At 48.2% G+C, this 27,371-nt stretch overlaps 1 protein-coding gene and 1 pseudogene across 1 annotated transcript in view; one reads left to right on the forward strand and one right to left on the reverse strand.

Moving 5' to 3' along the window:
* CAPN12 (calpain 12) overlaps positions 1-4,908 on the reverse strand; it is a 10,975-nt gene extending 6,067 nt beyond the window's left edge. Inside the window, exons 1-10 of the mRNA XM_023760567.1 lie at positions 4,672-4,908; positions 4,010-4,079; positions 3,724-3,842; positions 3,402-3,535; positions 2,557-2,725; positions 1,664-1,738; positions 1,498-1,583; positions 1,353-1,427; positions 629-792; positions 318-550 (exon numbers count right to left, since the gene is read on the reverse strand). Of these exons, the coding sequence (XP_023616335.1) occupies positions 318-550; positions 629-792; positions 1,353-1,427; positions 1,498-1,583; positions 1,664-1,738; positions 2,557-2,725; positions 3,402-3,535; positions 3,724-3,842; positions 4,010-4,079; positions 4,672-4,908 (1,362 nt within the window). The remainder of the gene's footprint in view (positions 1-317; positions 551-628; positions 793-1,352; positions 1,428-1,497; positions 1,584-1,663; positions 1,739-2,556; positions 2,726-3,401; positions 3,536-3,723; positions 3,843-4,009; positions 4,080-4,671) is intronic.
* Positions 4,909-16,014: 11,106 nt separating this feature from the next.
* LOC102437911 overlaps positions 16,015-27,371 on the forward strand; it is a 23,285-nt pseudogene continuing 11,928 nt past the window's right edge.

The following is a 27,371-nucleotide window of genomic DNA, read 5'->3' on the forward strand; positions in this document are numbered from 1 at the left end:
ATGAAGCCCCTGGCCCTCAGCCCCTGGCCAAGCCTCTCCCTGCCGCCTCCTGGGTCCCTCCCTCTCATCTGTGCCTCTTTGCTCCTTGTCACCTCCCTGATCCTCAGCCCCCCCCCCCCCCTTTCTCTGACTCCTTCCTGACCCAGACTCTGTGCCCTCCCTGGCCCTCAGTCTCTCCCTGCCCCCCCTTGCTTAGCATGCGTGAGCCCCAGCTCTGTCTCTCCGTGTGTCTCTCTCTGCCCCACCCTCAGCCTCCCAGCCCCTTGGCCTTCTCGGACACCCCCTCAGCCCTGCCTCTCTTCAGCCCAGAGGCCCACCTGGAACACGTGGAAGCCCACAGTGAGGTAAGTGAGGCCCTGGGCCCTCAGGCACCGCCGGTTGCGCTGGATGAGTGACAGGAGGACAGTGCACTTGGGGACGCGGCCCCCGCGAGCAGGGCCCCGAGCCCCTGCGGCCCCCCAGCCCCCCCAGGGCCCATCCTCATCCTCATCGTCCTCCTCATCAGGCTCCAGCAGCGTCAGCCGGAACTGGGGGTTGGTCCAGAAGGTCTCTAGTGGGGGAGGAAGAAATGGGGTTACCCGCTGCGGCAGCCCCCTCGCTTGCCTCTCAGGTCTCCTCCAGGCCTCACCGGCAGCAGGCTGGCTCCCGCCAGAGTTGAAGCCTCGCACCCAGCGGCCTTGGAAGATGTGGGTGTGCCAGCCGCCTCCTGCCGGGCTGGGGCCCAGCACCTCCGGGCTCAGCGAGCAGATCTGGACGGTGTTGAAGTGGCGGAGGAAGTCCTGCAGCTCCATCCTGGAAAGTGGCCCGAAGTCATACCTGCCCACCCCCAGATCACAAGGCCCCCAGATTCCGCAAGTGTTGCCAAGTACCTTGCAGACGACCAACCAGTATGTTTCCAGAATGACCCCCAAATCCCTGAGCCCTCCAGCTCCCCCAAATTTCTCTGAGTCCTCAGAAATGCCCCACAAATAGCCAAGATCACCAACTCCCCTCAGATTGTCCAATTGTTTTCAGCCCACAAATATCAAGACCCTCAGCCTCTCAATTACCAACAGATGTCCTTCAGCCCCTCAGTGTGGCCAAATCTCAAGAAATGCCCAGGCGTCACCAAGACCCCTCAGTTGCTCTGAATATTCTCCATCCCCCTCAACCTCCCAGAGGTTACTATGCCTCCCCAGTCTCCCTAATGTTACTACGAATCGTCCTCAGCTCCCCCAGCTTGAAGCTCGTCCCTAAATCACCGCTCACATGGACAGTTGCTCCCTTTATGACCCCTCCCCGTGAACCTCTGCCAGGACCCTTCAAGCAGGACTGGCCCCTCCCTGTGCCCTGCCAGGGCCTCTCCTACTCACCAAAACTCACCGTCCTCCTTCCTCACCAGCAGGGCATCTCGCCACTCCGGGGGCAGCACGTCCCAGCGTGGGCAGCTGGGGAGACCGGGGTGTGAGGGATGGGCAGGTGGGGCCAAGCCCTCCCGCCACCCCAGATCCATCCCACCTGTCGCTCCAGGGCCCGGTCCACTCCACACGGCCCCATGGGTTCCGTAGCCGCAGCAGCCGCACCTTGGTGAAGCCCAGTGACATCTGAGGGCAACAGCGTCACTGGCTGACCGGCCTGTGGATGCCTGGACACCCTCTGCCAGCCCACCCGTGGGGTCGCTCACCTTGTGCGTGCCCGTGACGGAATACGCATGTCCCTTCACCAGCCCATCTTCTGTACGGTACTCGCCCTGATTACTCTGGGCAGAGGATAGGGCGGTGAGGCCACATTGAGGGTCAGGACCCTCCCTCTCATCTGTGCCTTCTCTGCTCCTTGTCCCATCAGAGGGTCTCGGGTATGTGGCTGGGACTTGGGGCTGCAGCCGGGGGCTGGGGAGTGCTCCTCTCAGAGCACCCAGCTGAATAACAGGGCTCCGAGGGGAGGCAGGAGTTGGTGAGTGAAGGGGAGTGAGGAAGCAGAGAGAGGGAGATGGAGACAAGAGACAAAACAGATGGAAGGAGGAGAGAGACAGCGGCCTAGAGACAAAGAAAGATAAAGAATAGACAGGGAGACAGAAGGAGGCAGAGAAACATAAGACAGAGCAAGTGAGCAACTGAGAACAGGGTTAAGTAAATGGATGAGTGAATGAGTTAGACTGACTCAGTGAATGAATGAGCATGTAATTGGGTCACAGATGAACATATGACTCAAGCTTAGCCCATGAATATCTATCTTGGACTTCTGCTGAGATTCTCAGAAGAGGTACTTTTCCTTCTCAACTCTGGGGTGGTGGGAGGTAACTGGGAGCTTCTTTTGGGCCCATGAAGGGAAAGTCTGCCTGAGAGTGAAGCTAACCCAGAAATAGAACCAGGAATAGAAAACACATTCACAATGTCTGCTAAGCACCTGGATCCAGCTGTGCCTGAAGCTCATTCGTTATGAGAGCAAATAAATATCCTTTCAACTTGCCCGTGTTTGATTTGTGAAAGAATAAGCCACCAGTGAAAGAGAGGAGGACATGGAACCCCCCACTCCACACTGGTCCTGGTGGGGTCTCCATGGGAGTCCGACTCTCACCAGGGCAGTGGCACCCACGAGGGACTCCTTGGCCAGGGCGTGGCGCAGGGCCGAGAAGAGGCCTGGGATGTCTTGTCTCAGGTAGAGCACCTCGCCCACGCCACCTGTGAAGTCCACGAAAGCCTCATTCATGTGGCCGCCTCGCATCACCTCATAGGAGCCGTGGAGCCTGTGGGAGCAGGTCTGGCATGGGGGTGCCTGAGGCATGTGCGAGCATCTCGGGATGTGGGCACCTCTGTCCCAGGGTGTGGGTCCCAGGGGCTATTCCGAAGATGTGCAGACTCTTGAGGTGGGGACTGTGGCACACTCGAGAAGCCTTGGCGCTTGGGCCGCCAGGACTGAGTGATGGGGGTCTCGGGGAGCTCAGTCAGAGTTCTGGGCACCCTGGGGCGGTCTGAGACCTGGGGTCTCTGGGAGGTCGATGTCTCCCTTTGGGGTAATCCCCACGGGGCTTGTCAGGGATTTCAGATCCACAGGATGGGGAAAAGCAAAGATTCGAGGGTCCCAGGTCTTCCACCCAATATTTTGGGGAGTGCTTTGGATTTCTCAGTGGATCAGGAGAGACTGTCTGAGATTATAGGTCTCCCAAGGGACCTATACGGATTCTGGTGTTGGTGGGTCTCTAAGAATGTTCTGTGTGACCTGTTGGTGGAGGAAGGAGTTTGCCGTTTGGAGGGCTTCAGGGGGTGGTGTGCATTAGGGTCTCAGGGGCTGTGGCTTGGTCTGGAACCCTTAGCAAGGTATCTAGAAGATCCCAGAAGTGGAGGGGCTCTGGGGGCTGTCATGAGGCCGGGGGCTGCTGGCTGGGACGTAGGGTTGCGGCCGGGGGGGGGGGGGTTCCTTACTTAGCATAGGCCTTTTCCAGAAGGGGGGGCCAGAACTCATTCCGCTGTTCTGAGCGCACAAACATCAGCTTCCCCTCGCGCACCGGCAGCCTGTCATCCACCACGACGTCCACCCAGCAGCCGAACTGCCAGAACTGGTGGGGAAGGGACAGGGCCTGGTTCAGTTTCCATCCGCCCCGCCCCCCGCCCCCCGTCTGGGGCCCAGCTCTGACCCCTGACCTTGCCGTACCTGTCCTAAATTCCAGCCCCAAAGAAGCAAAGTCAACTATGAAACCATGTCACCTGGGGAAACTGAGGCATGAGCAGAGGAACCGAGCTTTACCTGGAAGTGGAAGACGCCGGCATAGTTGTCTCGGAAACCCTGTCCAGGGGGCACCACTCGGCGCAAGAGTCGGGGGTGCAGCGTGAGGGAGGCGGCGGCCGCAAGAAACCAACAGTTACCTTGGAGGAGAGAAGGCTAAGGCCCAGGGAGAGGAGAGGCTGAGGGGGAGCTGAGGGAGGGGGAGGGGAGGTCAGAGGGTGGGGAGGGGGAGATCGAGGGCAGAGGTGTCAGGGTCGCAACTGCAACTTGCAGGATCTGGGGACTTAGGTGGGCTCAGTGGTCTCACCCAGTCTCCCCTGACACACGTCTGTCCGGCTCATGTCCTCACAGATGAACTGGGGCTCAGCACAAAACTCCTGGGGGATGGGGATGCCAGGCCTCAGCCAGGAAAGGGAGGGAAGGAGCAACTAGGAGGTCAGGTGCCTGGGTCCCCTCCTGCCTCATTGCTCCAGAGTAATGAGCGTCTCCAGCCCCATGAGAGGCTTGTAAAGCCTTCGGGCAGGCGGTCGGCTTCTCTGGACCTTCCTGGACCCAGGGTGGTTGAGCCTGCTCTGAGCTGGTCCCACAGGGATCCTTCCTCCCTCAGACCCAGGGGTCCAGGCCCCAGCCCTCCTCCCTCAGACCCAGGGGTCCAGGCCCCCAGCCCTCCTCCCTCAGACCCAGGGGTCCAGGCCCCAGCCCTCCTCCCTCAGACCCAGGGGTCCAGGCCCCAGCCCTCCTCCCAGACATCCTGCCTCAGACGCAGGGGTCCAGGCCCCCAGCCCCTCCTCCCTCAGACCCAGGAGTCCAGGCCCCAGCCCTCCTCCTCAGACCCAGGAGTCCAGGCCCCCAGCCCTCCTCCCTCAGACCCAGGAGTCCAGGCCCCAGCCCTCCTCCCTCAGAGCCAGGAGTCCAGGCCCCCAGCCCTCCTCCCTCAGAGCCAGAACCCAGCCCCCAGCCACACTTTACATGGGGCCTCATCCATTTCACTCCTTTGGCCTTCTCTGAGTCCGGCCCCAGCTGGTCATAGCCAAGGGCATCAGGGCCAGCAGGGAAGTAGGGATCACGGAACAGGATCCCCTCATCCAGGCAGGCTGCTTGGATTGCCTCATAGCTCTGGCCTCTAAAAAGCTTCGGGTCCTGGGCTCCAGGTCCTGCCTCCTCATCCACCAGCTGGATGGTGACCTTCCCACTGCCACACGCCATCTGGACACTCTGGGCTCACAGGCTGGCCCCAGGCCCTTTAACCTCTTGAGTCACGGAGGTGGGGCTTCCCCGCCAACTGGGCCCCGATGGGGGTCTTTACGCAGTGAGAAGCCTTCCCTCATTAACACTAATTGATGGTTTGGGGTGCAGGGGTGCATGGACGCCTCTTCAGTGGTTTCCTTCCCAGGGCGTGGGGCCTTCAGTTGTGGCCAGGAGAGCAGCTTAATGGGCTTGGCCAGCAGCAGGAGAGGAGGGCAGAGCTGAGGGAGGACCGGCTGCCAACATGGGAGTTCCTAGAAGGAGGTCAGTGTGAGGGGTATGTTTCTGCAAGCTGGTCCCAGCGTGTCCCTCTGTGGGGCTGGGAGGGCAGTGTGTCTACTGCTCCTCTCTCTCTCCATCTGACATTTTCTCTCTGCCTGACATTATATCTCTTCTCCATCTCACTCTCTCTGTCCATCACTCTCATCTCCTTCTGTCTTTTTTTGTTTGTCTTTGTATCTCTCTTGTCTCCATCCCTCTCTTTTTTTTAAACACTGATTTTCTTTCTTTTTTTAAATATATTTTTATTGACTTCAGAGAGGAAGGGAGAGAGAGAGAAACATCAATGATGAGAGAGAATCATTGATTGGCTGCCTCCTGCACGCCCCCTACTAGGGATCAAGACACTTAAATAAAACCTCTTTCCATTTTCACCAGCATGTGCCCTTGGCCAGAATCGAACCTGGGACCCATCAGACCGCAGGCTGACACTCTATCCACTGAGCCAAACCAGCTGGGGCCATCCCTCTCTCTCTATTTCTCATTGTGCCTATCTTGTGCATGCCTCACTGTCTGTGCCTCTTCATTCTTCTCTCTCTCCTTGTAACTCCTCAATCATCCACAGCGGGACCTGAGCCACCGGGACGCCCATCTCCTGCCTTCCCGACAAGGCAGACCTCAGCTTGGCTGCCCCAGGCAGGGCTAACAGTGGAAGGCTGGCTGCTCTGGGTTGAGAGGGGGGCCCACCAGGGACCATGATACCCTGCAGAGCCCACAAAGGCTCAAGGTCTCCTTTGGGGGAGCAGTATGTCCCCAAAAGGGTGCTGGGGCCATTGGAAATGGGCCAAAGGAAGTGAGCAAAATAGTTCTGAGAGACCAGGAATTCAGCAGTTTTTGTCCCAGCAAACCTTCCGCCTTCAGCACAGGTCTCCTGCCCTGCAGGACCCGGTCACCTCTGTGGCACCCAGATGCCCCTCACCTTTCCTTCCAAATGGACCAATAGACACTCTGAGTCCCTCCGCTGTAAGGCCACCCAAAGGTGGCCAATAAAACGGGCTTTCTTCCTGTAGACTTGTCAAGACCACCCCCACCTATGTGAGGCAGATGACAGTGGTAGAATCCAGACTCTACCACTTGGGTAAGTCACTTAACCTCTCTGTGCCTCAGTTTCCTCGTCTCTATTATGGGGGTAATGATAGGACCTACCTTGGAAGATTGTTGTGAGAAGCAAATGGGTTAATATGCGGGACACATTCAGAGCTGTGCCTCAGTAAGCATCAGATGTGATGGGGACACATTCAGAGCAGTGCCTGATGCACGGTAGGTGCTCAGTAAGCATCGGATGCGATGACTGTGTACTGAGGTCCCATCCGTGGGTACCTATCACCTCTACCCCTGTTTCTGCCACTTCCACAGTCACCTGCTCCATCCCATTATCAGTTCACATTCCCACCCTAGGAGGTCACAGCCATCTCCCCTTTTATTTGCCCCAAAGTACCACTCGCAGTAGGAGGACGTTTTTAATAAAACCTGTCTGACATCTTGCAGTAACCAGGAAAGAGCTCCTTGTCAAAACTGCCCGTCAGATCACAGGCCTTTGGCCCACAGCCTTCCGAGCGAGCCTCTCCTGCCTCTGCTCCTCCCAGCTGCCTGCTGGCTGCCAAGTTACAGGGCTCTGGTCACACCTCACAAACAAGGGTTCTTTTGATCCTCACTCCCCATTAGCACCCCTGACATGCAGGTGTGACAGTGGGAACTGTAAGGATTGTTTCTGTAAATGCGGACTCTGACTAATAAGCAGCTTGTAACTAAACAGCACGTTTGTATCAGAGTCCTAGGGACTAACTTCAGAAGATGCAGACTCGGACCTTCTGTTGTCCCAGTTCCGGGAGATTTGCTGACCTTCAAACATGGAGCCAGGATGATGAGCACAGGATGACGTGGAGCCAGGATGATGAGCACAGGATGACGTGGAGCCAGGATGACGTGGAGCCAGGATGACGTGGAGCCAGGATGACATGGAGCCAGGATGACGTGGAGCCAGGATGACATGGAGCCAGGATGACGTGGAGCCAGGATGACATGGAGCCAGGATGACGTGGAGCCAGGATGACGTGGAGCCAGGATGACATGGAGCCAGGATGACGTGGAGCCAGGATGACATGGAGCCAGGATGACGTGGAGCCAGGATGACATGGAGCCAGGATGACGTGGAGCCAGGATGACATGGAGCCAGGATGACGTGGAGCCAGGATGACGTGGAGCCAGGATGACGTGGAGCCAGGATGACGTGGAGCCAGGATGACATGGAGCCCAGGATGATGAGCACAGGATGACGCGCACAGACGTCACCGCCGGGTGTGCAGGTCCTTATCGGAATGGATGCTCTGGCTTGCTGTGCTTTCCCTCTCCATCCTTATCAAACCTCTGCCTGCACTCAGACAGGAAGATGGGCTTTGTGACAAGAGTCCCCCATCTCCTCCATGACTGACACTTGAATAAAACCTCTTTCCTTTTTCACCAGCACTTGGTTTGCAGGGTTGGCAGGCAGCAGAACCTGGCTCCGGTTACACTGTGTCCCACATACGCCTTCCTGGGCCAACGTGAGAAAAGGCGCTAATGCGTTGTACTGGTGTCTGCTGCTCTGCGAGCCCAGCATCCCCTGCCTCTTTTTCTGGACTCACCTCTCACCCCCATACGTTTTCAGGATCCACCTTATTCTCAAGCCATGCAGCTCTGGCAGGGCTGGCTTCTCACCACACTCCAGGGAAGGACGGCTGACCCAGACCAGCACTGGGAGCAGCGCAGTTCAGGACTGGGCTTCTCTTTCCTGGCGGGATGTGAGCAGGGAGTGGCAGAGGAGACCCTGCCTGAGAAGGAGGACAGCGCAGGGCTGAGCAGAGCCAGGTGATGGGGAAAGAGACAAGATTCCCACGAACAGAGCCGCCCAACAGGGAGGTGCTTGCAATCAGACTTTTACATGAAAGGAGCCGACAGTGCCCTGGTCCGGCAGCTCCCTTGGTTAGAGCGCCGTTCTCTTGGGCGAAGGGGGTGGGTTCCACTCTGGTCGGGCACATACAAGCATGAGCCAATGAACGCATAGAAGATGGAGCAACAAATCGATATTTCTCTCTCTAAAAATCAATAAATAAAGCCCTGGCTGGTGTGGCTCAGTGCTGAGAGCGGCGGCCCACGCACTAATCAGATTTGATTCCCTGTTGGGGAAGAGGACGTACCTGGGTTGCAGGATCAATCCCAGACCCAGTAGGGGCCATGCAGGAGGCAACCAATCGATGTGTCAATCTCACATCTCTCTCTCTCTCTCTCTCTCTCTCTCTCTCTCTCTCTCTCTCCCTCCCTCCCTCCCTCCTCCCTTCCACTCTCTCTGAAAAAAAAAAATCTATGGAAAAAATATCCTCAGGTGAGGATTACTTTTTAAAAATCAATTTAAAAACATTAACAAATAAATTCTGCTCTTTTCCCCACTTTTTATTTTAGTTCATTTCATTTCATTTTTGCTCTATTTATTTTGTTTTCTCATTAGCAACCAAAGAAACCTTCCCAATTCACTGGCATGAGTTCTGCGGCAGCGCACCAGCCTGAAGGCCCCCTGTGGGTAAGATCTGAGAGAGCGCCTGGTGCCGTTTCCTCCGTTTCCATCCTCGTCGCTTTATCTCACCAGCACAGTGCAGATGTTGGCTTTACCAAGTTAAGGCTGCACTTGAGCCACCTTGTGATAGCAAAAACCTGAAAACAACTCCAATACCCATTGTCAGCCAAATGAGAAAATTCATACAATGAGAAGACAACACAGAAGTGAACATTGGATGAACTACAGCTACAACTTGGAGGCGAATCTTAGAAACATAATGTTGAGTGAAAGAACAAGCCTCAGAAGAACACTGTTCTTTAAAAAGTACTTACTGCTCCATCATCATCTCATACACCGAAAGGTTGCAGGTTCGCTCCCCAGTTGGGCCCGTAGGGGAGGCAACTGACTGAAGATTCACTCTCTCCCCCTTCCTCTCTAAAATCAATGAAAAATGGCCTGGCTGGCATAGCTCAGTGGTTGAGCATCAACCTATGAACCAGGAGGTCACGGTTCGATTCCTGGTCAGGCCACATGCCCGGTTCTGGGCTCCATACCCAGTAGGGAGCGTGTAGGAGGCAGCTGATCAATGGTTCTCTCTCATCATTGATGTTTCTATCTCTCACTCCCTCTCCCTTTCTCTCTGAAATCAATAAAAATATTTTTAAAAAGTAAAAAATGAAATCAATAACAAACATATCCTCAGGTGAGAATTAAAAATAAATAAATAAAAGTACTTATTGCTCAAAAAATTTTTAAACATAAAATTAGACAAAATGGTGCAATGAACCCTCACATCCCCCTTTTCCAGCTTCAACAATAGTTAACTTAAGCAAATCTAGCTTTACTTATACCCCACCCCACCCCCATATCATTTTGAAGCAAATCTCAGACATCATTTTAACTCCTCAGTAATTATTTCAATATATTTATCTAAAAATATGAAAACAAAGAAAACCATAACCTGAATACCAGTGTCACACCAAAATAATTATTCATATACAATCATCTCTTAAAATCATTAGTCAGTTGGTATCCACATTTTCTTTTTTTTGTTAATCCTCACCCAAGGATATATTTTCCAATGACTTTTATAGATTGGAAGGGCAGGAGGAGGAAGAGGAGGAGGAAGAAAAGGAGGCGGAGGAGGAGGAGGAGAGAGAGAGAGAGTCTGATGTGAGAGAGACACATTGACTGCCTCCCGCACATGCCCCAACCTGGGCTGGGCATCAAACCTACAACAGAGGTATATGCTCTTGACTGGGAATTGAACCTGCAACCCTTTGGTCCAAGGGCCGACACTCTGACCATTAAGCCAAACTGATCAGTGCCATATCTTCAACTGTCTCATCCTATATAATAAAAGGCTAATATGTAAATAGACCGAACAGCAGAACAACCAGAACAACTGAACAATCGAACAACCGGTTGCTATGACATGCGCTGACCACCAGGAGGCGTGTGCAGAAAATGGCGGGCATTGGGCGCCGTGGGATGGTGGAGCAGGTGAACAGGGGCACCAGACCAAGCAGGGCGCCGGTTGCTGTCATCAGAGTGAATCTCTGGTGGTCACTGAAAATTCTTTGCTCCCGCATACCGCGGTCCCACCCGGTGCTCACATCTGCTGCCGGCACCAGTCCCACTCGCACCCACTGCCAGCACTGGCCCCGCTCACACCCGCAGCAGGCACTGGAGCTGCCCGGCACCAGTCCCGATCACTCGGCGCCATCAGCGGGTGTGAGTGGAGGATGCTGGCCCTGATAGCCCCTGAGGGAGTCTCCACTTCCCTCTGCTCCTGAGAGGTGATCAGGGCAGCAGCTGCCGCTCGCACCCACTGACAGGGCTGGCCCTGCTCGCACCTGCTGCTGGTGCTGGCCCCAATTGCTGTGCACTGTCAGCGGGTGCGAGCGGGGCTGGCATCGTCAGCGCATGGGACTGGCGGTGGCGGGAGTGTGGCTGCCAGCTGACAGGGGACTGGGGGCCATGGTGGGAGGGTCTGGGGAGGTGCGGAGAATGGGCCCCTGTGCCTACTGCAGCCTCGCAGCCCACAATTCCTTTCAAGGTGCATGAATTCATGCACTGGGCCCCTACTCTATAATAATAAAAGTGTAATATGCAAATTGACCTAAGGACCGAACAGCAGAACGACCATCCAGACGACCTTCCAGATGACCACACTATCACATGCACTGGTGCCAGGCCAGCCAAGGTGGGTGTGATGCAATTGGTCAGGGGGCCTTGCCATCGCCCCATCATCGCCCCGCAGAGGGAGGCCCAGGCCACCCCTCTGCGGGGCAACTGATGGGGGGGCTCCATGATCAATTGCCCCAAAGAGGGAGGCCCAGGCCACCCTCTGCACAGCGATCAATCGCAGAGCCCCAGCCAGGTGGGTGGGGCCTCCCAGCTGGCAGCCACAGAGGGAGGCCCAGGCCACCAGCCAGCAGTGCTGTGGCTGGTGTGCAGGGCCGGCCAGCGATTGCCCCGCAGAGGGAGGCCCAGGCCAGCCAAGCGATCACCCATGCCTGTCACCCACAGAGGGTGGCAACTGGTGGCAGCGGGAGGCAGGGGTGCAGCACGGCACAGATGGCAAGCAGTGGCAGCGGTGGGGACAGGGCCAGTTGCCAGCAGCCAGGGGGAAGGAAAGCCCTGATAGGCCAGGCCTAGGGGCCATACCCAAGGGGTCTCGGATTGTGAGAGGGTGTAGGCCGGGCTGAGGGACACCTCCCCCCCATGCATGAATTTTGTGCACCGGGCCTCTAGCAGATGTTATAAAATTGTTAGTAATTTATTTGAATCAAAGTCCAAATAATGTAGATTTCCTGCAATCCATTGACATATCTCTTAAATCTCTTTTAATCTGTAGCAGCAATTTTCAACCAGTGTGCCATAAGAATTTTGTTAAACATGCAGTACCTGACTATTTAGTCAGGGGCACTGCCCTCTTTTCCCTTAGCTTGTCAAATAAAAAAATGACAACAGCCAACATAACAATAGCCATCCAATGTGAATGAATCAAAATTATATATTTTTTTGTCAGATTGGCAAAAAATGTATTTTTGATGTGCAGCAGAATATCAGTAATTAGTTTATGTATGCCATGAGATGAAAAAGGTTGAAAATCGCTCATCTATCGGGTTATTTTCTTTCAGCCTTTTTTTTCCTCCCAATTTTTTGCTGAAGACCTGGATCATTTGTCCCAGAGTTTCCCAGTCTGGATCTGGCTGGTGATGCACCCTCTAGTGGCATGTAGCGTGTGCCTCTGTCTCCTGTCACCCCTGTACATTGAGTATTAGCTCTAGATACTTCCTCTGTTGCAGGCTCAGTTTTTGGACAAGACGACGTCCTAGGAGGTGCTTGGCTTTTCCACCTGGTCTGCATTTGAGGTGTTAGTCATAGGTGCTCACCACCTACACCCACTGAGTCAAGATGGGTGTGGTAAAATGGTGATGTTCTATTTCTAGTGTTTCATCTTCACATAGTGGCTGGATTCCTATCTAATAATAGACAAACATGGTAATTGACCATACCTTCGCTACGCCTCCCATTGGCTAATCAGAGCAATATGCAAATTAACTGCCAACAAAGATGGCAGCTAATTTGCATACTGCAGGCAGGGCTGGCCAGCTCGAGCCACCATCCGGGCCCCCATGTGTGGCCCTGGGCAGCGGGGCTTAGGTGGTGTGATTGCGCCGCCTGAGCCCCGCCCCCAGCTGGGACCCCCGTGTGCCGCCTAAGCCCCGCCCCCAGCCAAGACCCCATGGCGATCCCAGAGCAGGAAAGTGCGGCCTGCAGGCAGCACCCAGCAGGGCCTGCTCCTGGGTCTCAATGGTGATCCCAGAGCAGGAAAGTGCAGCCTGCAGGCAGCCCCCAGGTGGGCCTGCTCCTTGGTCGCCATGGTGACCCCAGAGCAGGAAAGTTCCGCGCAGACAGCACCCAGCAGGGCCTGCCCCCGGGTCTCTGAGGTGATCCGGTGATCCGTGAGCAGGAAATCGTGGCCTGCAGGCAGCACCCCACCCTGGCCACAGCTCAAGGGAGAGAACAACACGCAGTGGAGGCCAGGAGCCTGAGAGATCAACACAGAGGGGCGCCTGCTCCAAGCCTCTACGGTGTGGCTGGGGGCAGGCCCCCAGCAGACACATACACATACACACACACACACACACACACACACACACACACACGGGATGCCTGCTCTGAGCCTCTGCTGCCAGACTGTGGCTGTCAGTAGGACATCCACTGAGGCCTCCCGGACTGTGAGAGGGGCAGGCTGGGCTGAGGGAACCCCAACCCCCAGTGCACAAATTTCGTGCACCGGGCCTGTAGTGTTATATAAAGGGACACTCCCCTTTATCCGTCATTTAGTTGCCCTGAGGTATGGTGCATAAAAGGAAAAAGGTGACTTCCTTGATCCTTTCCCTTTATTTACCACTTGTCAGAGCAACACTTGTTTATTAAAAAAATATATGTGTCAGAATTCCTTCTAAGAGTTTTTATTGCAACAAACTACCTGGTAGTGAGGTTGTGTGAGGAGAAAACCTACCTTCAATTCTTGGCAGCTACTGATACCTTCCAACAAGAACTGATACCTGACAGACTAACCTGGCTTAAGCCTGGTGCATTGGGAGGCCAGAGTGCGGGAGAATGAAGGCCCCACAGCGGGAGTCAGAGCTGAGACCGACCAGCCGACTGTAGAGACAGAGCAGTCCTTGGTGATGATCGATGGCCGGCAGGGACAACACGGGCTCACAGCCTGTTCTGTAATTCTGACGGAGTCCCAGCCGGCTAGCCTTCTAGGCGCTCTGAACTCGCCTGTCATAAAAGGTGCCCTCGAGGTAAACTTGCCCACCTCCTTGAGGTCCATATTCAGGTAGCTGTTCTGCTGGCATCGGGGACCAGGATCCTTCTGCACTACTGACTGGATGCAGGACCATTTAGAGCTCACGCCGTGGGCGCCACTGACAGGAAACACTGTTCAAACAAGGGTGGGAAGTGTCTACAATACTTTAGACAATATTGCCTGCTATCAATTTCACCAACAATGCCCCATTTTTAACACACACTATGCTAATTATTAAGACACTTAATACACAAATGAAAACTCATTTCTAACACTCATCATGAAAATTAATGAAGCCTCTGCGGTTTCCCAGAGATAAGTAGTTGAACCCTTGCAGTAATTACCTACTTGTTGATCAGATGCTGGCTGACTATTCTGGAAGTGTGTATTCCAGCTCAGGTCAACCGGTGACCCCAGAGTGTGACTTAAATGACACATATTTATATCACTCGTGTATTAGGTTGAGTCCCTTAGAAACAGACTGAAACAAAGAGTTGCCTGCAGAGGGTTATTGGGGAATGGCCTCAGGCAATATCCCCACAAGGAAGTGAAGGGAACAGGACTGGACACAGGAAAGCCCACGGGACCATCTGGAGGGAAGGAAGCTTCAGACCATGCTCTCGGGAGCTCTGGGGCTGGGATGGCCGCTCACTAAGGCAGGGGCCGGGCCTCTGCATCCCGGAGCCCTGTGTCATGGGTATGGGCCATCCCCTGGGAGGAGCACAACGATGGATAAGGCAATTCTCTGAGGGACGCAGCTGTGAGTGGGAGCTGCCCAAAGCCCAGCATCTCCCGGCTCTGTCCACTGAGGGCCTGTCTGGGGGCCTTTTCTCTAAGCTTGTGATTATTTCAAAATCAGAACAAATATTACTAAAAATACGGAGCACTGATTATTAAAAAACTAGAGGCCCGGTGCACAAAATTCATGCACGAGGGTGGGGGGGCCCTCAGCCCCGCCTACATCCTCTGCAATTCGGGACCCCTACACCTTTTTCTTATCTAGCTAACCTCTTCACATGCAAAAATATTAACTGAAATACCACCTACTCTAGGAAATCCTCTTTGAACAAATCTCTTTACAATCCGTATTAAGTATTTTCATAGCATATCATTCTTTTTCTTTAACAGCAACTTAGAGTGGATGCAATGTGCTTCTCATTCTTACATCTGAATTTTTTCGTCTTGCTCTTGTAATAGCAAAGCTTATCCAATTTACATTTGCCCTTCAAGGGCTTATATTTGGTTCAGGTTCTAGTTGGCTCCCTGCTTTTTTTAAGGATTAAATTTAGGTTGTGATAGTAAGCCTAACTTGTAATCAAGCCTGTAAGTCTCCCTATCTGAATATTTCTATAATACCTATCACTTTAGCATACCAGAGATTGTGTTCATTTATAGAAAATAACAATAAATGTCACCTGATCATTTGATCTTCTAGTAATATTTTATAGCAAGATGTATTATTCTAGTAATCTAACTATTACAAAACTGAGGCGTGCAGAAATAAATCACATTGAACAATAAAGAATGACTCAAATATCAAAGCAGAGTACCCTTAGGGCCTCCCTTGTCCTGTGCCTCAGATATCATAGCATATTACACAGTTCACATGGAACTCAGTTTCCTTTAAAATAGGAAGGGATCCCATACTCATGAAGCAGCTACTTCCACACATTTTTTTAATTTAATTCACCGCACATACTCTTTGTACTAATTGTTGGAAAATCATCCTAGCAATTGCTTCTGTTCCTCTCTGTATTGTTACCTTACATTCTGATGTCATTACTGCGCTTTTATCAGCCACTCGCTCTAATAAGATTGTGAGTTATTTAAGGGCAGAGATCATGACTTGAGCTTGTGTGTTCCCTGTCATGGTGCCTAGATAAATACTCAAATGCCATCCAGTCCAAATGACTGTGATGAGAGAGGCCCACCATTGCTGGAGACCTCTGATTTTTATTTAAGGGGCCTCATTTGTTCTGCGCCTTTACAGAGGGGTGAGTAGTGGCTGAGGGAATTTGAGGAAACCCAGACAGAATTCTCCTCCTAAAAGATTTTGCTAAGCTGGCGCCCAGGACCACCGGGCATTTGTTCAATTAAAACCTGGACACACAGCAATATCAAAGGCACTGGTCTCCTACTGCTAATGCCTAGGGATCAAACCCCAGCCTGCAGGAACTCACCTCCGCAGTCAGGACCCGGCGCTGGGTGGACCTGGGCTGGTGCTCCTAACTCTGGGGAGAGGGAGACTTCCCGTGGCTGCAGGCTAGAGGCCCGGGACTCCGCGCCACCCACCCGAACAGGTCCATAGCGCAGGCTGGTCAGCAGAACGGCTTCTTCTCTTGGGATCGCGGGGAGGCTTGGCCTGGCCTGTTAGCTCCGTGATCGATTGCGGGGAGGCCTGGCCTGGCCTATTCGCCCCGTGATGGGTGCTGGGCTGGGGAACGTGGACTTGGGCCACTGCTTGGCGCCGGCGCAAGCGCAAGTGCCACGGGGCGGGAACATCCGCTTGGCGCCTGCGCCCGTAGGCCCGGAGGGGCCGGGGACATTCTGGGACCCCAGCTGCTCAGGGCCTATGTATGGGCCTACAGGCTAGGAGCATTGGTGGCCTGCATATGCAAATTACCCCGCCATCTTTGTTGGGTTAATTTGCATACTCTCCTGATTGGCTGGTGAGCGTAGCGGAGAGACGGTCAATTTACATGTTTCTCTTTTTAAAAAAAATATTTTATTGACTTTTTACAGAGAGAAAGGGAGAGGGACAGAGAGTTAGAAACATCGAGGAGAGAGAAACATCGATCAGCTGCCTCCTGTACACCTCCCACTGGGGATGTGCCCGCAACCAAGGCACATGCTCTTGACTGGAATCGAACCTGGGACCCTTCAGTCCGCAGGCCGATGCTCTATCCAACTGAGCCAAACCGGTTAGAGCTTACATGTTTCTCTTTTATTATATAGGATGATTCTGCAGCTGGACTGATCTGGCCTTTGTCTCCTCCGTGCTGCTTTGGTGGCCTCATAAAGGCCCCAAATACTGGGGAAGAAGGGATAAAGAATAACATTAAAACTCTAAACTATATCAACAAAAGCTGGGATAGTTACCAGGAAGAAAGAATAATTATATTATCTCCCTCATATTACATGGGAGGGTTAACAGATAATTTTATTTCCCAACATCGATAATTGCATAACCATAGATTCAAATATGTGCTTTTAAAAATTTGTACTTAATTACTAGTAGAATAAGAACAGAACATGTAACTTCCAAGTCAGTGGAAGAGCTTAAAAAGAAAAGGGGAGAAAATATAATCTATATGGCAAAGATCAAAAAACAAAGAACAGCTCTGACCAGTTTGGCTCAATGGACAGAGCATCGGCCTGCGGACTCAAGGGTCCTAGGTTCGATTCCGGTCAAGGGCATGTACCTTGGTTGCGGGCACATCCCTAGTAGGGGGTGTGTAGGAGGCAGCTGATCGATGTTTCTCTCTCATCAATGTTTGTAACTCTCTATCCCTCTCCCTTCCTCTCTGTAAAAAATCAATAAAATATATATTTAAAAAACAAAACAAAACAAAGAACAATTCTGGAAATTATAAAAAGTAAAATCAGAAAGCATGAAACTGACCGAAGTAAAGCCGAGCATATTATAGCAATAACAATGTAACAAAATATAACATACCATTTTATACAAATGTGTGAAACTTACTAGGATAAGTCACCAAACAAATTTATATTATAGTGCCTGGTCAGAGTAGCTCAGTGGGTGAGTGAGCTATGAACCAGGAGGTCATGGTTTGATTCCCAGTCAGGACACATGCCTGGGTTGCAGGCTTGACCCCCAGTGTGGAGCATGCAGGAGGCAGTGGATCAATGATTCTCCCTTATCATTGATGTTTCTATCTCTCTCTCCATCTCCCTTCCTCTCTGAAATCAATAAAAAAAATTTTAAAAATTACATTATAGTGATGGTTCACAACCCAGTGAATATGCTAGAAAACATTGACTCATACATTTATATGGGTAAACTGCATGTTGTGTGAACTATATCTCAATAAAAAATGTTACTTTAAAAACCCAATGGGATTGTAATTTGGGGGGTGGGGAGGAGAGTTGAAACATTTATTCTAAAGTGTCTCTGAAGAAAAACTTAATAAGTAGAACTTATCCTACTGGATATTCACATGTGCCAGCAATCTAAATAAATAGTGTTACAGTAGCACAAACATAGAAGAATGGCAGAGAAGAGGGGACCCAGAAACACACGCCATCGTATTCAAGAATTTGGTGTCGACTTAAGGTGTCAGCTCACATCAATGACCAGCAACCAGAAAGTTGTTCAATTAACACTTTGAAAAAATGTATCAATTCTGGATGGATTAAATAATAACATTTAAAATTTACAAAGAACTAAAAATATCTCAGAGATGAAAAGAATTTTACAAACATAAAGATAACATATGAAATTGCAAGGGGAAGTCAGTAAATTTGACTACGGAAAAACCAACAGCATTGAAACAAGAAATATGTGCAACATGCTTGCATGTGTGACAGAAAGAGTTTAGTGTCCTTCATTAATAAAGAATTCTGACATATTTCATTAATAAAGAATTCTGATATATTTCAAAAGAGAAAGAAAAGAAATACACACACACACAAAGAATTCTGGCAAATGAATACTCACTCAAATCTCCAAAATAATGAAATGGATATACAAAAGCAATAAAATTGACTGATTAAAATGTGAAAAAGCACATTAATAAAAAATTCAAAATAAAACAACAGTGAGATATTTTTTGCTATAATATTCAAAATTGACAAGTGTATTAGTCAGGGTTCTCCAGGGAAACAGAACTGATATTAATTAATTAATTATTAATAGAATTGACTCAAGAAGAGAGAATCCCCCTTCCTCTACCTTTTTGTTCTACTCGGGGCCTCAAAGGATTGGACCATGTCTGTCCACATTGGTGAGGGTGGATCTTCTTTACTCAGTCTGCTGATTCTAATGCTAATTTCTTCTCAGACACCCTCACAGACACCCAGAAACAATGTTTCACCAGCTATCAAGGCATCCCTTAGTCCCGTTAACATATAAAATTGGCCATCACAGCAAAGTTTGGCAACCCCTCTTTTAGATCACTCCAACTTCACTGACGGGTTGACTACAACTTCATGAGAGATTTTGAGCCAGGAAAGCCAGTACCAAATTCCTAACTTAAAAAACTGAGTAAGATAATAAATGGTTATTGTTGCATGATATAAATTAGAGGGTTATTTGTTATACAGCAATACATAACTAATACTTGTCAGACTGGATAAGAAAGCAAAATTCATGCTATCTATCAAAGTCACAATTTAGATTTAAAGAGACAGTAAGTTGAAAAATACATACAATGCAAACAGTAAACATAGGAGAGTTAGAAGGATAATATTACTATCAGACACAATAGCTGTTAAAAGAAACTTTACTAGAGACAAAGTAATGGGACATTTCATAATAATAAAATGGTCAATATGTCAGCTATATGTAACAAGTATAAATGTATAACAGAGCCTCAGAATATATGACAGAATTGAAAGGACAAATAGACAATTAACCATCATAATTGTAGATTTAAATACGTCTATTTCAGTAATTGATAGAACAACCAAAATTTTTTTTTTAATATATTTTATTGATTTTTTACAGAGAGGAAGGGAGAGAGATAGAGAGTTAGAAACATCGATCAGCTGCCTCCTGCACATCTCCCACCGGGGATATGCCCGCAACCCAGGTACATGCCCTCGACCGGAATCGAACCTGGGACCCTTCAGTCCGCAGGCTGACACTCTATCCACTGAGCCAAACCGGTTTCGGCAGAACAACCAAAATTTACTAAAATTAGTAACTGTCGATCAGTTTGACTTAACACTTAACACTCCTTTTTTTTTTTTTTTGAGAGAGAGAGAGAGAGAAAAACATCAATGTGAAAGAGAAACATCAGTCATCTGCCTCCCCCACATACCCTAACCAAGGACCATACCTGCAACTTGGGTATGTGCCCTGACTGGGAATTGAACCTCCACCTTCTGGTGCTTCCATGCTCCAACCAACTGAGCCACACTAGCCAGGGATTAGCACTTCATCCTAACAAAAGCAGGATATAATTCATTATTTCCATGCACTTGGAAAATTCTCCAGAGGAGACCATTTGCAATGCCATAATATAAGTCCTAATAACTTTATACAAATTGAAATCATACAACATATGTTTTTTAACCATAAAGAAACTATTCTTAGAATCCAGCTTATAAAAATAAATATAGGAGTCTCTAAATAGGTGGAAATTAAACACACTTCTAAATGACCCATGTGTCAAAAAAGAGATCAGAGGAAAATTTAGGAAATATCTTGAGTTGAATAAAAACAAAACCATAACATAGCAAAATGTATAGACTGCAGTTATAGCAGTATATAGAGGGAAATGTATAACTTTAAATACAAATAAGAGAAATACTTAAAATTAATCTTAGCTTCTACCTCAAGAACTAGAAAAAGAATAGTAAATAAAACTCAAAGTAAATGGAAAGGAAGAAAAACTAAAGATCAGAGTGAAAATCAGTGAAATAGAAAATATAAAAAAATACAGAAAATCAATGAAACCAAAATTAATAAACTTTAGCAATTCTGACCAAGCAAAAATTTCCAAAGTAAAGAATAAAGGAAGGAATACCACTAACAACCCCATAGAAATAGAAAAGTATTGTAAGGGAAAATTTTTTGTTGTTATTAATCCTTACCCAAGAATATTTTTCCATTGATTTTTAGAGAGAGTGGAAGGACAAAGGAGAGACAGAGAGAGAGAAACATTAATGTGAAAGAGACACATCAATTGGTTGCCTCCCACATGCAGCCCGACCCGGGCTGGGGATCAAGCCTGCAACCGAGTTATGTGCCCTTGACTGGAAATAAGCTTGAGAGCCTTCAGTCCATGGGGCAAACCAGCGAGGCTTTTGGCAAACAAATTAGGCAACTTACATGAAATAGACATATTCATAGAATGACACAAATTACCAAAACTGACTCAAGAAGAAATAAAAAATATATAAGTAGACCTATAGCAAGTACAAAAGTTGAATAAATAATTAAAAATGTTTCCACAAAGAAAAGCCAGGGTCCAGATGGTTTCAATAGCAAATTCTCAAATATTAAAGGAAAAAATATAAACCTGACATAAACTCTTTCAGAAATAGTGAGGCAGAGGGAACACTTTCCAAATCATTGCATGAGGTGATTATTACCCTGACACCAAAGTCAGATAGATATCAAAAGAAACTACAGCCGAAACCGGTTTGGCTCAGTGGATAGAGCGTCGGCTTGCGGACTGAAGGGTCCCAGGTTCGATTCCGGTCAAGGGCATGTACCTGGGTTGCGGGCACATCCCCAGTGGGAGATGTGCAGGAGGCAGCTGATTGATGTTTCTATCTCTCTCCCTTCCTCTCTGTAAAAAATCAATAAAATATATTTAAAAAAAAAAAAAAGAAACTACAGACGAATATCTCTCATGAACATAGATGCAAAAATCCTTAACAAAATATTAGGAAACTGAATCCACTCTATGTCTAAAAATAATTATACTCCAATACCTGGTATTTGTATCAGGAATTCAAGGTTGATTTAACATCAGAAAATTAAATCATGTAATAAAACAATGAAAATCTCAATAAACACAAAAAGAGCATTTAACAAAATCCAACACCTTTTATGATAAAAAGAAAACAAAAACTTTCAACAAACTAAAAATAGAAGTTAATTTTCTCAACCTAGTAAATGACATCTATAAACAACAACAACAACAAAACCCACAAACAAACCTACAGCCAGCATACTACTTCAGGGTGAAAGATTAAATACTTTTTCACTAAGATTGGGCACTAGGCCCTGGCCGGTTTGGCTTAGTGGATAGAGCATTGGCCTGCAGACTGAAGGATCCTGAGTTCAATTCCAGCCCAGGGCACATGCTTGAGTTGTGGGTTCAAACCCCAGTAGGGGGCATGCAGGAGGCAGCTGATCAATTATTCTCTCCCATCATTGATGTTTCCATCTCTCTCCCTCTCCCTTCTCCTCTCTAAAAGTCAATTAAAACACACAACACACAAAACTGCCATTTACAAAAGCATTCAAAAATATTTAAATTTAGAATTAATTTAACAAAACATTTACAAAACTCTACAGTGTAAAGTACAAAACATTGATGAGAAGTTTCAAAGACCTAAGTAAATGGATTGATATACCATATTCATTAGGTGGGAAGACAATATTGTTAAGATGTCAATTCTTCCCAAATTGATGTATACACTCAATACAATCCCAATAAAAATCTCAACAGACTTTTTTTGATAAAACACTGATAATTTTATTTAATGTATTTGAAAACAAAAAGATCTACAAAAATTAAAATAATTTTGAAAAGAAGAACAAAGTTGCAAGACTTATACTATGTGATTTTAAAACTTACTATAAAGCTACAGTAATCAAGAGTATCATACTGGCATAAAGAGAAACAAAGAGGTCAAATGAGTCAGAAGGATGAGGCTAAAAATAAATTCACACATATTTGGTCAATTATTTTTAAATATATATATATATTGATTTTACAGAGGAAAGGAGAGGGAGAGAGAGATAGAAGCACCAATGATGAGAGAGAATCATTGATCAGCTGCCTCCCACAACCCTCGCACAGGGGATGGAGCCTCCAACCCAGGGAACCTGGCCTGACAGGGAATTGAACCATGACCTCCTGATTCATAGTTTGATGCTCAACCACTGAGCTATGCCGGCTGGGCTTGGTCAATTAATTTTTTACAAAACTGCCAAGGTAATCCAATGAGAGAAAGCATAGTCTTTTCAACAAATGGTCCTGAAACAGCTGTAAATTCATATGGTAAAAAAGGAACCGTGACCCTTTCCTTGCCCTATATAAAAAAAAATAACTAAAAATGGATCATATACCTGAAAAAAAATTTTAATTGTGACCTTAGGGAGATCTGTTTTCTTAAATAAACACAAAGGCACAAGCCATAACAGGAAAAACAAATTGAAAACATGGACTTCATCAACTAGACACTTCTGCTCTAAGAAACACACTATTAAGACAATGAAAAGGCTAACCACAGATGAGGAGGAAATATTCACAATACATATCTTTGACAGAACTATGTGAAAAAATATAAACAACTCTTGTAACTGAATAATAAAAAAACAATCCAATTAAAAATAGGCAAATGGGGGGAAACCAAGATGGCAGCATAGGTAAACACCTGAAATTGCTGCCTCACACAACCACTTCAAAAATACAACTAAAAGACAAAATAGACATCATCCAGAACCACAGGAAGGCTGGCTGAGTGGAAATTCTACAACTAGAAGGAAAGAGAAAAGCACACTGAGACTCAGAGGAGGTGTAGAAGTAAAGTGCAGAGGTACGGAGGCGCACGAAGAAAGGGCTGGCAACGGAGGACACCGGTGTCTTTTTCAATCAGGAGGGAGTCACAAGCTCCCGACGGCTCTGAACTCCAGTTCTGGGCGAGGCTCTGGGGACCCAGACTCATACGGGGAGAAACTGGACTGTCTGGCATCGGGCGGAACTCGAGGACGGCTTTCTCTCAGAGATGCTTGCAGCGATTACCTCTGGACACTGAGACCCGGGGGCCTCATAGGGCAGGACTGAGGAGCAGCCATAGCTATTTGCTCCGCCCTGTTGATTCCCTGAGACCCCGCCCCACCCAGGCTGTGGCAGAGGCTTTTGCATATGAATGCCCTGGCCCTTTGCAATCTGAAAATTACCTAACAAACTGCAGCTGGGTCAGAGAGACCCAGAACATCCAAAAGAAGGCCCAAGGCCCCACAGCAGCTTGCATTGCTTCACAGCTGGGCCTCATCTGGGCACCTCCAAACTCCAAACAAGGGAGAGGAATCTGCAGATCTCTCTGTAGCTCCTGCTGGGTAGCCTCAGGCAGAGGCTAAATTAGCACCTCCTTAGAGGTCCAAGAGCCAGTGTACCCAGTGGTCAGAGTGGGACCATCCAGATTACAACTCCTCAGATCCATAAGGGACACACTCAGGGGGCAGACTCAGTGAGCACCAAAGCCCCACTGAAGCAAGTCTTTGTCCCATAAGGGTGTCTTCAGCACAGAAGTTCTCCCACTGTAGACACAGCTGATTCTCACAGACAACTGGCCTGGAGGTCAATTCCTCCCAGTGATACCAACAACAATCAAGGCTTGACTACAACAAGACTGTGCACACAGCCCACAAAGGGGTGCATCAAGAGTGTCTACCTCAGGTAATTGGGGAGGCTGAGCCACTGGGCCCTATAGGACACCTAGCACACAAAGCCACTCCATCAACACAGGGAAGCATAAAAAATGCGGAGACAAAGAAACAGATCACAAATGACAGAAATGGAGGAAAGCAAACTACTGGATATAGAGTTCAAAACCACACTTTTAAGGTTTCTCAAGAATTTTCTAGAAACCACCGATAAATTTAGTGAGACCCTCGAGGATATGAAAAAGGACCAACTAGAAATTAAGCATACACTGACTGAAATAAAGAATGATATACTGAGATCCAACAGCAGACTAGAGGATCACAAGAATCAAGTCAAAGATTTGAAATACGAAGAAGCAAAAAACATCCAACCGGAAAAACAAAAAGAAAAAAGAATCCAAAAATATGAAGATAGTGTAAGGAGCCTCTGAGACAACTTCAAGCGTACCAACATCCGAATTATAAGGGTGCCAGAAGAAGAGAGAGAGCAAGATATTGAAAACCTATTTGAAGAAATAATGACTGAAAACTTCCCCTACCTGGTGAAAGAAATAGACTTCCAAGTCCAGGAAGTGCATAGAACCCCAAACAAAAAGAATCCAAAGAGGACCACACCAAGACACATCATAATTAAAATGCCAAGGGCAAAAGACAAAGAGAGAATCTTAAAAGCAGCAAGAGAAAAACAGTTAGTTACTTACAAGGGAGTACCCATACGACTGTCAGCTGATTTCTCAACAGAAACTATGCAGGCCAGAAGGGAGTAGCAAGAAATATTCAAAGTGATGAATAGCAAGAACCTACAACCAAGATTATTTTATCCACCAAAGCTATCATTCAGAATTGAAGGTCAGATAAAGAACTTCACTGATAAGAATAAGCTAAAAGAGTTCATCACCACCAAACCAGGATTATATGAAATGCTGAAGGGCAGGGGTCCTCAAACTACGGCCTGCGGGTGACATGCGGCCCGCCGAAAACATTTATGCGGCCCGCTGGGTGTTTTTGCCACCGCTGCCTGTTGCTTAGCAGCCGACTCGTCCCAGGCCCGCAGTGTGCATGAGTGGAATGTGCGCCGCACTCTCTGACTCCCCTCTTTCTCTCTGTCTCTCCAGTCTTCCTCTCAGTCTTGGGTGTGATCGGACGAGTCACGAGCTTGCCTGTGCAGAGCCTGCTGCTGCCTGAGGACCGAGGTAAGAACAAGTTAGGATTTTTTTTTTTTTTTTGCAGTTAGTAGGGCCTTTTTTTTGAAGTTAGGAGAGCCTTTTTCCAGAATGGAACATCTGAAATCTCCAACCAGATCTAGACTAACTGATGCACACTTGCATCACTGGTTACGACTAGCAGTGACAAATATGGAACTGGACATTGACCATCTCATTAGCCAAAAGCAGACCCATAGTTCCCATTGAAATACTGGTAAGTTTGTTGATTTAACTTTACTTGTTCTTCATTTTAAATATTGTATTTGTTCCTGTTTTGTTTTTTTACTTCAAAATAAGATATGTGCAGTGTGCATAGGAATTTGTTCATAGTTTTTTTTTAAACTATAGCCTGGCCCTCCAACGGTCTGAGGGACAGTGAACTGGCCCCCTGTTTAAAAAGTTTGAGGACCCCTGCTGAAGGGTATTCTTTAAGAAGAGGAAGAAGAAGAAAAAGGTAAAGATAAAAATTATGAACAACAAATACATATCTATCAACAAGTGAATCTAAAAATCAAGTGAATAAAAATCTGATGAACAGAGTAAACTGGTAAATATAATAGAATCAGGGGCATAGAAAGGGAGTGAACTGACAATTCTCACCGGGGAAAGGGGTGTGGGGGTGTGGGAAGAGACTGGACAAAAATCGTACACCTACAGATGAGGACTGTGGGGGGGGGCGGGGTAAGGGCAGAGGGTGGGGTGGGAACTGGGTGGAGGGGAGCTATGGGGGGAAAAAGAGGAACAACTGTAATAATCTGAACAATAAAGATTTATTTTTAAAAAATAGGCAAACAATTTGAACAGACAGTTTACAAAGAGAATGTGCAAATGGTCAGTAAGCATCAGCACTTACAGGAAAATGCCAATTAAAACCACAATGAGATGACAATTCACATCCACTAGAATGGCTAAAGTTGAAGTGAACAAAGAAGCAGACATCTGACAATACTACCAATTGGTGAGGGTGTGATGTAACTTTCATACATTGAGGTGCAAATGCAGAATGGTTTCACCACACTGGGAACCGTTGGGCAGTTTTTATAAAGTTAAGCACACACTGACCACATGACCCAGCAACTCAGCTCCTGGGAATTTACCCAAAACAAATCAAAACATACGTCCCCACAACGACTTGTTCATACCGTCTTAATTCATAGTCACCAAACTCTGGAAACAACTCATATGCCCACCAACAGGTGACTGGATAAACCAATGGTGGTGTGGCCATCGGATGGGTTACTACTCAGACAGAAAGGAATGACTTACATACATGCAAACCATGAAGGAACCTCAAAAACATTCTGTTGAAAGAAAGGAGCCAGACAGAAAAGAGCACGGACCCTAGTTTTACACAAATTTTTTTTTAAATATGTTTTTATTGATTTTTTAGAGAGAGAGGAAGGGAGAGGGATAGAGAGAAACATCAATGAGAGAGAAATATCATCTATTGGCTGCCTCCTGCAGGCCCCTACTGGGTATTGAGCCTGCAACCCGGGCGTGTGCCCTGACTGGTAATCAAACCAGTGACCTCCTAGTTCCTGGGTTGACACTCAACAGCTGAGCCACACCAGCCGGGCTACACAAAAATTGAGAGCAGGAAAAACCGCTTCATGGTGACAGAGAGCAGGTCAGCGGCTGCCAGGTGCGCAGGGCGTGGGTAGGCAGGGCTGATGGAAATGGCCTCTCCCTGACAGTGATGCTGTGCACACACCTTATGGATTTATCAAAATTCATGGACTGTACACCTGGGAAGGGTGGATTTTATTGTATGTACATTACACCTCAGTAAAGTTGATATTAAAAAACCAAACAGCCCTAACCGGTTTGGCTCAGTGGATAGAGCGGTTGGCCTGCGGAACTGGAGGGTCCCCAGGTTCGATTCCCAGGTAAAGGGCATGGTACCCTTGGGTTGCGGGGCACATCCCCCAATGGGGCCGGGGGGGGGGGGGGTGCCCAAAAAAAACTTAAATTGGGGGGTCTCCTTTACCCAAGGTTTTTTAAACTTCTATCCCCCCTCCCCCTTCCCTCTGTGAAAAATCATAAAATTTTTTTTAAAAAAAAACAAAAAAACCCCCCGTTTCCCGGGGGGGGCAAAATTTAACCAGGTCCTTGGGGCCCGTCCCCCCCTACTTTGGGGGGGGGGAACCCTAAAAAAGACCCTTTTAACCTTTTTGGAATAAAAAGGCTTCCTTTTCAAAAGGGACTTTATTCCCCCAGGGGGGGTATTTTAAATATTTGAAAAGAAATTTTTCCCAGCTGCCTTAA

Source organism: Myotis lucifugus, unplaced genomic scaffold (genome assembly GCF_000147115.1).
Source record: "Myotis lucifugus unplaced genomic scaffold, Myoluc2.0 scaffold_185, whole genome shotgun sequence".
NCBI classification, from domain to species: domain Eukaryota; kingdom Metazoa; phylum Chordata; class Mammalia; order Chiroptera; family Vespertilionidae; genus Myotis; species Myotis lucifugus.